General features: G+C 37.5%; 1 protein-coding gene across 1 annotated transcript in view; it reads right to left on the minus strand.

Moving 5' to 3' along the window:
* The window catches only part of si:dkeyp-9d4.3 (caskin-1), a 47,608-nt gene that overhangs the window by 32,111 nt on the left and 95 nt on the right, over positions 1 to 15,402 (minus strand). The window contains exon 2 of the mRNA XM_053477130.1: positions 281 to 332. Within this exon, the coding sequence (XP_053333105.1) occupies positions 281 to 332 (52 nt within the window). The remainder of the gene's footprint in view (positions 1 to 280; positions 333 to 15,402) is intronic.

Consider the following 15,402-nt stretch of genomic DNA (forward strand, 5'->3'; position numbering starts at 1 on the left):
TTTTTTATACTGTAACAAAACATTCATTTAGAGACAGATGGGCGTGGTTTCTCTTCCTGGGTGACTCCGCCCCCTCTGTGCAAGTTCTAAGGACTTTCTGGTGAATGGTTTGATGAAGAGATGGACAGGAGCATTGAAGCGCTGCTCGAGAGACTTGTTCCAACGCAAAGCAATAAATGAGTATGTTATATTGTTTTTTTTACCTGTTTGTGTGTAAACAAACTTGTAAACACCCAACTTATAAACAACAACAACAAATAAAAACAAAAACAATGCTTACCCATCTGTGTCCTGGAAATTGACGTTGATCCGTTTGGCAGAACCCAGAAGCTCTACATGACAGAAAGAGAAACGAAAGGCTTTGTTACTAAAAAAAAATAAGATTTCTATTATATTACAATATTATTATTGTCGTAGAGTCGTAGCGCGGTTGGCTTATTCTCATGCACATTTTCTTTATAAAAGTATGTGCCAAATATACGCAAAAATGTTTTATTATTCTTTTAATCCAACAAATTAAATATGTAAATAAAAAGGTCATAAAGTACAAACAATTATGATTTTGCAAGTACAGTATCCATAGAGTTACCATAAACAATTAGTTAACGAATAAAAACATAAAAAATTGTGCTGGATCAAGTGCTATTTGAACACTAACTACTAGCAGAAACATTTGTAAAAAAAATTTAAAACAAAATTGTCTTAATCTAAATGTGGAACGTAACGCGACTCTGAACACGAGGAACTGACGTATTAACAATCTGACTAGAAGTGCGATATTACTGTACATTGCTACTACAAACTTTATTTTAACAATAACTAGAATGTGGCAAGGCTATGTTATACATAAACATCATTTATACACATAAATCAATTAAAAAAAAAACGCAATCAGAATCTTAAAAACACACAGATGTTCTTTGTCTAAGTGTCTATTTATTATCACGCTACAATTTTAGTCCTGGGAACGAAAAAACTAAACAGGACGCGATAAAGCTCTTATAACTTCAACAGAATTTCCCTCTTTATTACTCATTAGCTGTTCCATTGTGTTCTGCGTATTGGAAATAAAAACGATGGAGCTTGGAAAAGTGTTGATGAAACGTCACCGTGGGGGATCCTAAAGCCGCAGGTCGAGCTCACTAGTAATTACAGATGTGTGGAACATGTACCGCTGCTAGCTATTAGCCATACACACACACACACACACACACACATACACATGTAACGGTTCTGCTGGAGTAAAAAAAACCTGATGATCCATAACAGAAATGTATTTTGTATCTAAGAATCAGATTCCGTTACCAATCGTTCTAGACTCCAGATGTGAGCACAGCATGCCAGATTTGCAGGGTGTGTGTGTGTGTGTGTGTGTGTGTGTGTGTGTGTGTGTGTGTGTGTGTAAAATGACAGTGGTCCAGATGGCAGCTTTCTCAGAGGGAGTGTGAGACTGGAAACGAGAGGGAGGGCATGTGTGTGTACATGTGTGTGTGTGTGTGTGTGTGTGCATGCTTATAATGCTTTCATTACATTTATACATGTCTGTGTGTATAAACGAGTGAATCTTTCTCACACTCGCTCTGTGATTTTAGATTAATTCATTTCAAACTCATTAACATTCGTTAGCTAATTATAAGGTGTTTTTTTTAATCGGCCTAAAAAACAAGCAAAATATTCTCATTAAAAGATATTTTGCATCAATTGTACTTCTATACATAGAGTGAGCTGCAAAATGATTTATGCTTCACACACACACACACACACACACACACACACACACACACACACGGTAGCTTTAAACACCTGATGAACAATAAACGTTTAACACAGAGCACTGCATCTCTATGGTGACACAAAGGGGGCGGAGCCAATTGTATGATATAGAAAGAAATGTTTATACACACACACACACACACACACACACGAGAACACATGCACACTCAGCGTGAGGTGTTTGGAAAACAGTCGGACGTGATAAATTATTCAAATCTCTATCACTACACAATCTCAGGAGGTAGTTTCCATGGAAACCTTGACCTTCATCACAATGATGATGATGAAGATGATGAGCTCCGTTCAAGATTCCGAACCGAGGATAATCGACTTCCTGTAACAGTGTTGCCGTTTCCATAGCAACAGTGACAGGGACCGTAACAAAGTGCTGACACTGGAGACTCCTTCCTTAAATTGGAAATAAACTCTCTCTTAAGTCGCAGAGAATGGTCCGTTACTATGGAAACGCTAAGGTGCGATAATACACACCTGCGCTGCTGTTCCTCCCGACCAATCAGAATCCAGAACTCAGCACTCAGCGTGTCCTGCTTCTGTTTTTATCTAAAGAGACATTTAATCTCTCTTCTGTGGAACAATCTGGGACAAGCGCTGTAATCTCCCCTTTACACACACACACACACATACACACACACACACACACACACACACACACATCTCTCTCTCGTCAGCTCTTTCCTTTATAAGTGTAATAACCTGAGGTGTGTGAGGTGGACACGCTCTGGACGTGGACGTCTTGTTCTCTTTTCATCTCTACACCTTCCTCACTCCTCTCCTGCTCCACTACAGTTCTTTTATTTTATTTTTAGTTATTTCTGTATGAATGTTTTCTGTCTCTGGCTTCTATCTTTACTACCTTTCAATCATTTTCCATATTTTAACACATTTATTTATAGATTATTTTTATAAATTATTTTTCTATTTTTCATATATTTCCATCATTCCTTTTTTGTTCTTTATATTTTTTGCTTTTTTATTTAATATTTTTTTTTTTTTACTTTTATAAGATTCTTCCTTTCTTTTTATTTCTTTTTTATTTTCTTATTTACTTATTTCCTTTTTTTCTTTTTAATTTTTACAGTCTTGTACATTTTTTAAATATCAGATGATAAGTTTTAGGTTTTGTTCTTTTTATTTTCCTTTAGTCTTATTTAATTTGTTTTATTCTTCCTTTCACCATTTTTTTTTCTTTTTTATATTTTTATGCTTTGTTGTTTCCTTTTTTATTGTCTTATCTCTTTCATTTCTCTTTATTTCGTATTTGTTATTGTGTTTATTTTCTGTCTATCTATTTCTACATCTCTTTTTTCTTTCTTGACTTTTTTGTCATTTTAATTCCATTTATTTATCTGTTTTATTTCTATATTGCTTGCTATCATTCTTTCTTTTGTTATTAAACAGATGAGTATGTAACATTTGATGAGTAAGGAAAATGAAATATATGTATATACAAAATAAAATCCATACAGAAAGTCATCCTTTTAGAGGGCAGATTAAAATTGCATGATTTTCAGATTTTTGTTTGTTTCAGCTGCGACAGGTTTCAAACAAACAAGTAAATAAACAAACCATTACGGATGTGACATAATTCAACATTTTACTTTTTAATGATTTTTTAAATTGTTATCCTACTTCTGTTTACAGCTTATATTTTAATTATAATAATTTTAACATCTTAATTTTACAGTCATTACGTATTTATTTACACGCACGCATGCGCGCGCACACACACACACACACACGCTCTTTGTCTCTCTCTGTCTCTATTTATCTATGGCTCTCTCTCTTTCCATTTAATGAGGGTCTAGTTAGAATAGCAATAGCCTCGGGGAAAAGCAAGAGAGAGTCGTGTGTGTGTGTGTGTGTGTGTGTGTGTGTGTGAGAGAGAGGAGAGGGAGAGAGAGAGGAGAGAGAGAGAATGTAGCACAACAATCACTTTTTCCACTTGTATGACCTCATATGTGACGCACGTGTCGATTTCATGTCGCGTGTGTGACAATGTCGATGCACTGAGCCAGATCCTCGGCTCGTATCTCTCACACAGTTACATCACTCACGTCAATATCACACACTTCAGCACACACGTGTATGGGCCCCCCCAGTCGAGACCTGGTTAACACCTGTTAATAATGTTGTAAACACACGTGGCTGCCTTAATTAACGATGCAGCGACAACACGCGGGAGATATTTAACCTTTAACTAGAGGGAATATTCTCAAGGAAAATATAACAGTTTAAATATTAAACTGTTTAGCTTTTTTTATATTGTTTTAACAAAACCACGATATGAAACTAGCTAGATAACGCTAAACATCATGGGTCACGTCCTCAGTAAGGAGCTGTCTATAAGGAACACATTTAGCATGTTTAGCTAGTGAACTGTAACAAACACATTTAGCAAGTTTTGCTAGCTAACTATAACAAACAACTTTAGAATGTTTACTTAGCTAATTGTAATTAACATACTTAGCATGTTTTAGCTAGCTAACTGTAATGAACAGGTTTAGCATGTTTTAGCTAGCTAACTGTAATGAATAGGTTTAGCATGTTTAGCTAGCTAACTGTAATGAACAGGTTTAGCATGTTTAGCTAGCTAACTGTAATGAACAGGTTTAGCATGTTTTAGCTAGCTAACTGTAATGAACAGGTTTAGCATGTTTAGCTAGCTAACTGTAATGAACAGGTTTAGCATGTTTTAGCTAGCTAACTGTAATGAACAGGTTTAGCATGTTTAGCTAGCTAACTGTAATGAACAGGTTTAGCATGTTTAGCTAGCTAACTGTAATGAACAGGTTTAGCATGTTTAGCTAGCTAACTGTAATGAACAGGTTTAGCATGTTTTAGCTAGCTAACTGTAATGAACAGGTTTAGCATGTTTAGCTAGCTAACTGTAATGAACAGGTTTAGCATGTTTAGCTAGCTAACTGTAATGAACAGGTTTAGCATGTTTTAGCTAGCTAACTGTAATGAACAGGTTTAGCATGTTTTAGCTAGCTAACTGTAATTTACATTTACATTTTACATTTAGGCATTTTGGCAGACGCTCTTATCCAGAGCGACTTACATTTTTTTATCTTATTACACATCTGAGCAGTTGAGGGTTAAGGGCCTTGCTCAAGGGCCCAACAGTGGCAGCTTGGTGGTTGTGGGGTTTGAACCTGGGATCTTCTAAACCGTAGTCCAATGCCTTAACCACTGAGCTACTCCTGGCCAAACCTGTAATGAACAGGTTTAGCATGTTTAGCTAGCTAACTGTAATGAACAGGTTTAGCATGTTTAGCTAGCTAACTGTAATGAACAGGTTTAGCATGTTTAGCTAGCTAACTGTAATGAACAGGTTTAGCATGTTTAGCTAGCTAACTGTAATGAACAGGTTTAGCATGTTTTAGCTAGCTAACTGTAATGAACAGGTTTAGCATGTTTTAGCTAGCTAACTGTAATGAACAGGTTTAGCATGTTTTAGCTAGCTAACTGTAATGAACAGGTTTAGCATGTTTTAGCTAGCTAACTGTAATGAACAGGTTTAGCATGTTTAGCTAGCTAACTGTAATGAACAGGTTTAGCATGTTTTAGCTAGCTAACTGTAATGAACAGGTTTAGCATGTTTTAGCTAGCTAACTGTAATGAACAGGTTTAGCATGTTTAGCTAGCTAACTGTAATGAACAGGTTTAGCATGTTTAGCTAGCTAACTGTAATGAACAGGTTTAGCATGTTTTAGCTAGCTAACTGTAATGAACAGGTTTAGCATGTTTTAGCTAGCTAACTGTAATGAACAGGTTTAGCATGTTTTAGCTAGCTAACTGTAATGAACAGGTTTAGCATGTTTTAGCTAGCTAACTGTAATGAACAGGTTTAGCATGTTTAGCTAGCTAACTGTAATGAACAGGTTTAGCATGTTTAGCTAGCTAACTGTAATGAACAGGTTTAGCATGTTTAGCTAGCTAACTGTAATGAACAGGTTTAGCATGTTTAGCTAGCTAACTGTAATGAACAGGTTTAGCATGTTTAGCTAGCTAACTGTAATGAACAGGTTTAGCATGTTTTAGCTAGCTAACTGTAATGAACAGGTTTAGCATGTTTAGCTAGCTAACTGTAATGAACAGGTTTAGCATGTTTAGCTAGCTAACTGTAATGAACAGGTTTAGCATGTTTTAGCTAGCTAACTGTAATGAACAGGTTTAGCATGTTTAGCTAGCTAACTGTAATGAACAGGTTTAGCATGTTTAGCTAGCTAACTGTAATGAACAGGTTTAGCATGTTTAGCTAGCTAACTGTAATGAACAGGTTTAGCATGTTTTAGCTAGCTAACTGTAATGAACAGGTTTAGCATGTTTAGCTAGCTAACTGTAATGAACAGGTTTAGCATGTTTAGCTAGCTAACTGTAATGAACAGGTTTAGCATGTTTAGCTAGCTAACTGTAATGAACAGGTTTAGCATGTTTAGCTAGCTAACTGTAATAAACAGGTTTAGCATGTTTAGCTAGCTAACTATTACTGATGCTCTGGAATGGAAATTCTGGGCCGAAATTAAAACCGAAAAAATTTAGGTGCACTTGGCTGAAAACCAAAAATGGTTTCTGTTAAAAACTACTCTTAAAAACACGCTTACTTTATATACACATACAATTACTGTAATATTAATGCACTGTTTAGTCTCCCACTGTCTGTGCTGGTGCTTGGGGTAGATAAATACCTGTGTACAACCCGTGCAAGCAATGGAAAATGGTCTTTGTTTAAGCGCCAGTAGTCAAGGGGATTGTCACTTCTGGCAATGTGTAGTTCAGTTAGATAAGTCTCTAGTTGTTGTGCGTCTGCACTTGTTCCAACACCGTTGCTGCTTGGGCAATGCGGAAATGTTGCATATCGCGACTTTGGTGCCCTCATCTAAAACTTTAAAATACTTCCATACCACTGACATGCTTTGTTTAATCCGAATGTCCGAAGTCAAGTCTTTGTTTATATAATTTGAAATTGACTGTAAAGAATATTTGAATTAATTTTTTTTAACCATAAAATTATATTTTCTTCTCTTATAAAATAAAAACTACAAAATAATTGTAGGCTTGTATTTATAAACATATTAATAATTGTTAGTTGTAGCTGATATAAAACCTTAATTCTTTATTATTATTATTATTATTATTAATTAGTTTTAAAAATATCTATTTTGTTTCAGGCTAATATACCCTCAGTAAACCAGGTGGTGTTTCTCTATCTCTCTCGGGTGCATTGATGTTTCATGGTTTGTCGAGTTGATGTGTTCTGACATATATTTTTTTCGCCTTGCTCTGGAATGTCCAGCTCACTCTGTACACTAAGCACAAACACACACACACATACACACACAAATACACACTGTGCACAGGCCCTGAGAGGATGCACTCGGACAAACGGATACATGCTGATGAGGCGGAATTCGCATTAAGAACAGTAAAAGCCTGTCCTGGGAAAAAAACCTGTTCTTTTTCTCCTCAGAGCTCTCAAAATGGAATAAAAGAGGCATGTCACAAGGGAAATGCTACAATATTCAAAGTTGCAGAAGATTAAAATGTTCAGCTTTAGTTACAAGCAAACCAGCTAGACAGAAACAGAGACCAGACATTTCTGCTGTCACAACTCGAATTCTTCATTCCAGCTCAACCGCTATACACCGATCAATCATGCTGTTAAAACCATCTACTGTAGGTAAAATTGCCTAGTTTTCCTTGTTCCACCAAACCCGCTGTGACCCGTTGAGGCCTGGACTCCAGAAGACCTCTGAAGGCGTGTGTGGTATCTGGCATCAAGCCGTCAGTAGTAGATCCTTTACCTCCATGAACCAGCACATCCCACAGAGGCTCAATTGGATCGGGATCTGAAGAATTTGGAGGCTGAGTCAACACCAAGGTTTTGTTGTGTTTTTCAAACCATTTTTTTGCAGTGTGACAGCGCATGGAGCATTATCCTGCTGAAAGAGACTACTGCCATCAGGGAACATACATTTCCATGTACCTTGGTCAGCAGCAAGGTTTGGGTAGGTTGTACATTCAAAATAACATCCACATAAATGGTAGAACCCAAGGTTTCCCAGCAGAACGTTGCCCAGTGCATCACACTACCTCGGCAAGCTTGCCTTTTTCCCATAGTACATTCTGGTGCCACCTATTCCCCAGGACAGACACACACTCACAGGGCCATCCACATAAAGTAAAAGAAAACATCATTCATCAGACCAGGCTAACTTCTTTCATTGCTCTGGCGACCAGTTCTAAAGCTCCTGTCCCCATTGTAGAAGCTTTTGGTGTGGAAACCTTGGCATGGGCACCCTGACCCATCTGCCGCTACACAGTCCCATACACAACAAACTGCCCTGCGCTGTGTTTTCTGACTCCTTTCTAACAGAGCCAGCATAAACATTTTTAGCAGTTTGAGCTATAGTCACTCTGCGCTTTCCACATGCATCAATGAACTTTGACAGCCTGTGATCTTGTGACTGGTTGTCTTTATTGGAGCACTTTTGATAGGTCCTGACCACTACATGACCGGGAACATCCCACAGGATGGAAATGCTCTGACCAGTTATCTCGCCATCATAATGTGGTCCTTGTTACAATTATGCAAATTCTTACTCTTGCCCATATTTCTTTCTTCAAACACACCAACTTCAAGAACTGATTTACCCCACTCAACACATTCTACCCCTGCATAGGCAAGAGATTACTAATGAGTGATCAAGGGAAGGGGCAGAGCTTCCAGTCCAGCAGGTCCAGTCGAGCATCCATTTACCAGTTTTGATTGAAAGTCTTAACAATTGCTAAAAATGAACCCAGATTCAACGGTGCATTAATTCCTACACTCATGTGATAGTTCTCCAATCATTTATTCAATTATATTCCATTCTATAGGTTCTGCTCTTATCTACGCAGATAAACAGTTTCCTAGATGGACGACAGTGAATCCTCTGTAACGATCAGAAAAGAAAATGGAGTAATAACGTTAATTAGGAATGAGCAGTTGTAATAATTAGTTGTACTAATTATGGTTGTGATTCAATTACAACCGGAAATGTAACCTGCTTTCGCTCATTTGGCTTGAATGAAGTAATTGAAGAAAGCGTGAAATCAGAGTTAAAAGCCGTAAAAAAACCGAAATGACCTCAGGCGTGCAAGCGTCCAAAGTGGCATTTAAATTAGTTCAATAATATGAGACGTTAGACTAGGGAAGGTCCACAGGGATGGATGTTAAGCTCTCATGGAAGCAAGAGCGACACAAACATGAAACCGATAATGAACAAACTAATTCAAAATACCATTCGAAGTCGGTTAAAAGGCATCACAGACATTATATAAGAAAGGGAATCAATATTTCTGAATTGATGTGTAAACAGAGAGCAAAAACTGTTCACTTGAGATCCACAACAGTAACAACAAAGCAATGAAAAATGAAGCGTGCTAACCTTAACTCATAACTTATAACTTCATCACAGCACCTTGTCGTAGGTTATTTTCATATAGAAGTTTATCACTAAGTGGTCTATTCCTTCTTTGTCGATATGATCGCTAGCGTTCTCATCGCTTTTAGTTCTCAGAATGCACGGATAGGGTTCAAGTCCCTGTGGTGGCTTAGATGGCTAAGGCACTGAGTTACTCATGGGGATGTTGGTGGTTTAAGCCCCAGCTCCACCACGCTGCCAATGTTAACCCTATCTGCCCCAGGGGGCGCTGTACCATGGCTGACGCTGTGCTCTGACCCTAGTTACAATGAGATATGCGAATATATAATGTAAGTATGCGAATATAATGAGAATTTCGGTGTGCAGTAAATGTTTATTCCTTTTACACCACTGCAATTTCTTAATGATAACGTCTCAATTTCTTTATGACAACGTGACATGACGTGACAGTTTGCCAGTGACTCGTTGCATTTTTCCATAGTTTCATTTAATGTTGTGGACCTTCAGAAACAGCTTCCTGTTTTTACTTACGTTTAACAGTTATAAATAGTTCTCTCCTCAGCCTCTCTGGTTTGCTCTCAACAGCAACAGCATTAAAACAGCTTGGTATGTTACAGAGCACTGACCCTGGAGACTCATTCCATGAGCGTTAATCAATAGTCACACAAAGTCTTACCGAAAATTACACACATCCCTTCCCTGACTTGTGCTGCTTAAGTGATTTTCAGTTCATTCCAGTCGTCCTCTTTTGTTTACTAATCATGTCTGATCTTTTAAGATGCTCAAGGTGACACCGATTTGTCATGTGTCAGCGATGAGCTTTTTAAGCAGGGCTGTCACTGTCACATACTCACACACACACACACACGCACATACAGTCACACAGAGAATGTCCTGCTTCCATTTCCAGAGACTCCTCCTTCCATGGCAGGAAGCAATTTCCTTTACCACCTGGGATGCTACCCGGCACTGGAGGTGGTAATTGTATTTCAATTATAGACTTGTGTGTGTGTGTGTGTGTGTGTGTGTGTGTGTGTGTGTGTGTGTGTGTGTGCATGTTCTTGCTTCTGGGCTCATTTATGTAATCTGTGTGAACAGTGTGTATTAATAAATATAACTACATAAAGAAAATAAAAATTTTGTAGTGACGTCAAATGAAGAACCCCCACCACCACCACCGCTCTCTCTCTCTCTCTCTCTCTTTCCTCCCTCATACAGTTCAAACACTTCATTACATGGACATCTGGTGCCTTCTTACCCATAATCCACTTCCTGCTGCCCCATCCATCTCTAGCTTATCATCTGGACCAACACACAGTATCATCACCGACTAGAGTGTCACAGACTAAACACCGTCCACACGGTCACTTCTTATCGAGTGTAAGTGACTGCGTTGATGGTGTTTAGTCTGTGAGACCCCCCTACTGTACCATTTCTACTGCTATTAAACTTATTCGTAAGGTGTTGAATTCATTCTATTTCTCAATCACACAAGCAAGACGAGAAAGAAATCCAAGTGTTAAACCCTTAACTTTTTTAAAAGCTAATGTTTAAAATCAAATTTGAAAGCAGCAGTGATCAACCTGTGAATGTTAATTCATCACTGTAGCTGTTCATTTAACCTTAGAGGAGTTAAGATGTTTGAATTTGATGTTCATTCCCGGGTGCAGGTATAAAAATGAAAAAATAAGTGGAAAAGTGACTAAAGTGATTAAAAAATGAAATAAACACTGAAAGAACTGAGCCAGTACTGTATGACTGAAAAGAACTAATGCAGAACCTGGACCCTGGAGGTGAACCCAGACAACTGACCATTGTGAACATTTAATTCAGTACTGTAGGATAAAATTCAGGACTATAAGAATGTAATACTCAGAGGAGCTCATTAAACACTGAAAGTGCAATTCAGCACTGCAGGAAATTTACCAAAGTGAGAGCTAATTCAACACTGCACATTTGAATTCAACACTGTAAATTTGTAAGTTTCAACACTTTCGGCTGCTCCTGTCAATCCACACACAACTTAGTCCAGGCTTTACACTCACAGAAGCAAATTAAACACTGTGATTCTGAATCCAACACCGCTAAAGGTAATTCAACACCATTAATACTAATTTACTGCCCAATCAACACTGCACATCTAAATTCAACACCGTTTAAAATTATTCAACACTTTATAATACTGTACATTTGCATATGATACACACTGTTTAATTACCTTTACAGCTAATTCAACACTGTAAAAAAATATAAACATTCATAAAGACTTCATCTATATAAACATTAACATCTAAATTAAACACTGTAAAGCTAACTCGACACAATCCCAACACTCATATCGCTTATCTCTGTATATATGATCACCGGAGGCCTGCAACCTATTCCAGGAGATTTAGAGGCAGAGTACAGCCTAGACAGGGTGCCAATCCATCGCAGAACACAAACAAGCACACACACACACACACACACACACTCCGGGCAATTTTGGGAACAGCAATTAGCTCTTACTCTGCATGTCTTTGAGAGAAAATCCACCAAGCACGGCAAGAACATGCAAACTCCATGCACACAGACACGGGAATCAAACCTGGCCGGGATTCGATCCCAGATCTTGGAGGTGCAAGGTAACCACTAAGCCACCGTGCGGCCTTAATTCCAATACTCTAAGGTGCTAATTTAATGATACACATCTGAATTCAGCACTGTTATTAGTGCTTCTGTACATCCAAAAACAACATTGTGCTTGTAAATTATTGTATACATTGTTGGATTACAGTTACAGTGTTGAATTCCTTGCAGTGGATATAAAAGTTAATAACAATAAATCAATACGGTAAAAAATTCAACAATCAGAAGCTAAATCCAGCACAGTAGGTAAGTATTTTCTTCTGCTCATGGCAATTCAACACTTACTTAAATTCTTTGATGTTTTGATTGACAGGTGTTGCAACACCTCAAGCTACAAATACAATACTGTATTCTGTATTCTTTACACTGTTTTCAACACCCTCTAAATTAACACCCATTACCACTGTAAGAGCTGACTCAACTCGGGAAGAATTTCAACACTCTAAGGTGCTAATTCAACACTACACATCTAAGTCAAATGAAACATTGTTTAATTCAACACTGTACATGTAAATACCTTATACAGTGGAACCTCAGATTACGAGTGTTCCGCAAGAAGAGCAAAGATTTTTTAATAAATTTTGACTTGAAAACTGAGCATTGTCTTGGTTTACGAGCACAGAATATCATGTATAACGCATGTGCTTCTTGTTTTGTTGCCCAACTGTTTTTCTCTTTCTTGCTCTGCGGAATTGTGGGTAATCGTCTCCCCTGCTGGGTCTCAGTGCTTGTCCCTTACTGGTATAATCAACATCTGTGCACGCGTGTACTGTTTACTATAACACTGTGACCACGTGTGTATGTGTGAAACATATTTTATTTTGTGTTTGTAAGCGTATTTGTACAGTGCGCGTGTGTGTGTGCGTGTATAAAACAAAAGCAAGTCTCATTAGAGGTTAAAGATCCATTTTCTCTCTCCCTCTCTGTATCAGCCTGTCGTGTTTCACTTTACCTTCGAAAAAAGAAACTTCGCTCTGTCACGCAGAGAGGCAGAGAGTGCAGAGATTCCTCTTGGCTTCCCACACACATACAAACACACATTCTCTGCCTTACACAGAAACTCTGCTCTGTCGCGATTCTTTTTAAAGGTAAAGTACCGGTTCATTTGTTTATTTTGTGGTTGTTGTTTTTTTTTACTTTACAGCAGTCATTCCATTAGTATGCGCTCACGCGAGTGTGACTAGCGATGTTCCTTGCTAATTTTTTTTTATAAAACCCTGTTAATGTGTCGGGATTTATTTTTACTTTTAAGGTAAAGTACAGATTAATTCGTTTTATTTTTACTTTTATTTATATTTTTTACTAATTATTTTTATGTATTTTTTTTTGGGGGGGGGGCTGTAAAATGAATAATTTGAGTTTCCATTATTTCTTATGGAAAATTTAAATTTGGTTTACGAGTGTTCTGGAATACGAGCCCAATTCTCGAACAAATAATGCTCGTGATCTAAGGTTTCACTGTACATTGTTGAGTTACATTTACAGTGTTGAATTCCTTACAGAGTTAAATTAGCTCATATACAATTAATTTACCTCTGTTATGGGTAAATCAATACTGTAAAAACACTAATAGGCTAAATCTAACAAAGCAGTCAAGACTTTTCTTCTGCTCAAGGCAATTCGACTCGTTTATGTTTTGGCTACAAATCAACACTGTATTCTGTACACTGTAATCCAAACCCTAAAAGTGCAACACTCTAAGATATATATCAACAATACACATCTAAATCTAATACTGTAAATAGTGATTAAACACTGTAAGAGCTTAACTCATTTTAAAGTACAATTGCTCATTCGAGAAGCATTTGCAACATGATTCCAACACTCTAATGTGTTAATTCAATAGTACACATGTAAACTCAACACCATAAGAGGTAACTCAAACACTGTATATCTTAACACAGCATGTTTCACGCCAATTTGACACTGTACAATGTATACATTGTTAAATTCCTTACAGTGGCAATTAAACACTGACTTAATTTCTTTGATGTTTTGATTGACAGGTATCACAACACCACAAGCTACAAATCAACACTGTATTCGGTACACTGTATTTAACACCCTAAAAGTGCAACACTCTAAGGTGCTAATTCAACACTCTCACTCGTTTATACCACTTTGTCTTGTATTTAGGGGTGCAGGGGGCCTGAAGCCTATGGCCACAAGGCGGGGTATACCCTGTACAGGGTGCCAATCCATCGCACCACCACCATCCACACTATGGGCAATTTGGGAATACCACTAAGCCTAATGTGCATGTCTTTGGACTGTGGAAGAAAACCAGAGTACCCAGAGGAAACCCACAAAACACAGGGAGAACATGCAAACTCAGAGACGGGAATTGAACCCCGATGCTGGAGGTGCAGGGCAACAGTGCTAACCACTACACCATCATGCCATCTGGTAATTCAACAATACATATCTAAATCCAATACTGTTAAAAAAGTTTCTTCATTAACTATTCTTTCATTGACTGTTAATTAAGACACTGTAGGAGCTAACTCGAACACTTTACATCCAAATTTAACATGGTACATACAAATACTGTATACGCTGACATTGTTGAATTACATTTGCAGTGTTGAATTTCTTACAGTGTTGAATTTCATACAGTGTTGAATCAGCCCATATAAAAGTTAATTCAACACCGTTAAGGGTAAATCGATACTGTAAGAAATTCAACACTAAGGAGCAAAATCCAACAGAGCAGGTGAGAATGCAACACTTAGTTAACTCTGTGATGTTTTACAAATCAAAACTGTACAACGTTAGTTCAACACCATAAAAAATACAACACTATAAGGAGCTAATTCAACAATAATTTTACAGCCTATTTTAATTAGGTAAGTCTAAATTAAACACTATTTATGGAGTATATTAACACTGGAAGAGCTCATACATTTAAAGTACAATTGAGCAAATTAAACACCATAAGACATTTGTAGGAAAGACAACACAGTAATGAGGTAGCTCAACACTGTACAGTGCATCTAAATGAAACAGTGGCTAGTTTTAATCAGCACTGTAAGATCTGACTCAACACGATCCCAACACTCTAAGGTGCTAATTCCATGATACACATCTAAATCCAACACTGTTCATGCTGCTTCAACACTGGAACTCAAACACTGTACATCCAAACGCAACATTGTTAAGCTAATTCAACACTATACACATGCATAGTGTATACATTGTTGAATTACATTTACAGTGTTGAATTGTCTTATATTAAAAGTTAATTCAACACCAAAATCAATACTGTAAGAAATCCAACACAGCAGGTAAGAATGTTCTTCAGCTCAGGGCAATTCAACACTTATTTAACTCTTTGATGTTTTGATTGACAGGTTTCGCAACACCTCAAGCAACACTTCAATAGAGCAAATTCTATTTCCAACTGAATTTTTTTTTTTTTTTTTTTGATGCTCTGTGACTGCCAGGCTGCACGTGACTATTTAATTAAACACTGCTGTAAACGCACATGCGTGCACCATGGCCTGTACCGATGGGCGTGTGTGTGTGTGTGTGTGTGTGTGTGTATCACTCA

This window comes from Clarias gariepinus, chromosome 18 (genome assembly GCF_024256425.1).
Source record: "Clarias gariepinus isolate MV-2021 ecotype Netherlands chromosome 18, CGAR_prim_01v2, whole genome shotgun sequence".
Taxonomy (NCBI): domain Eukaryota; kingdom Metazoa; phylum Chordata; class Actinopteri; order Siluriformes; family Clariidae; genus Clarias; species Clarias gariepinus.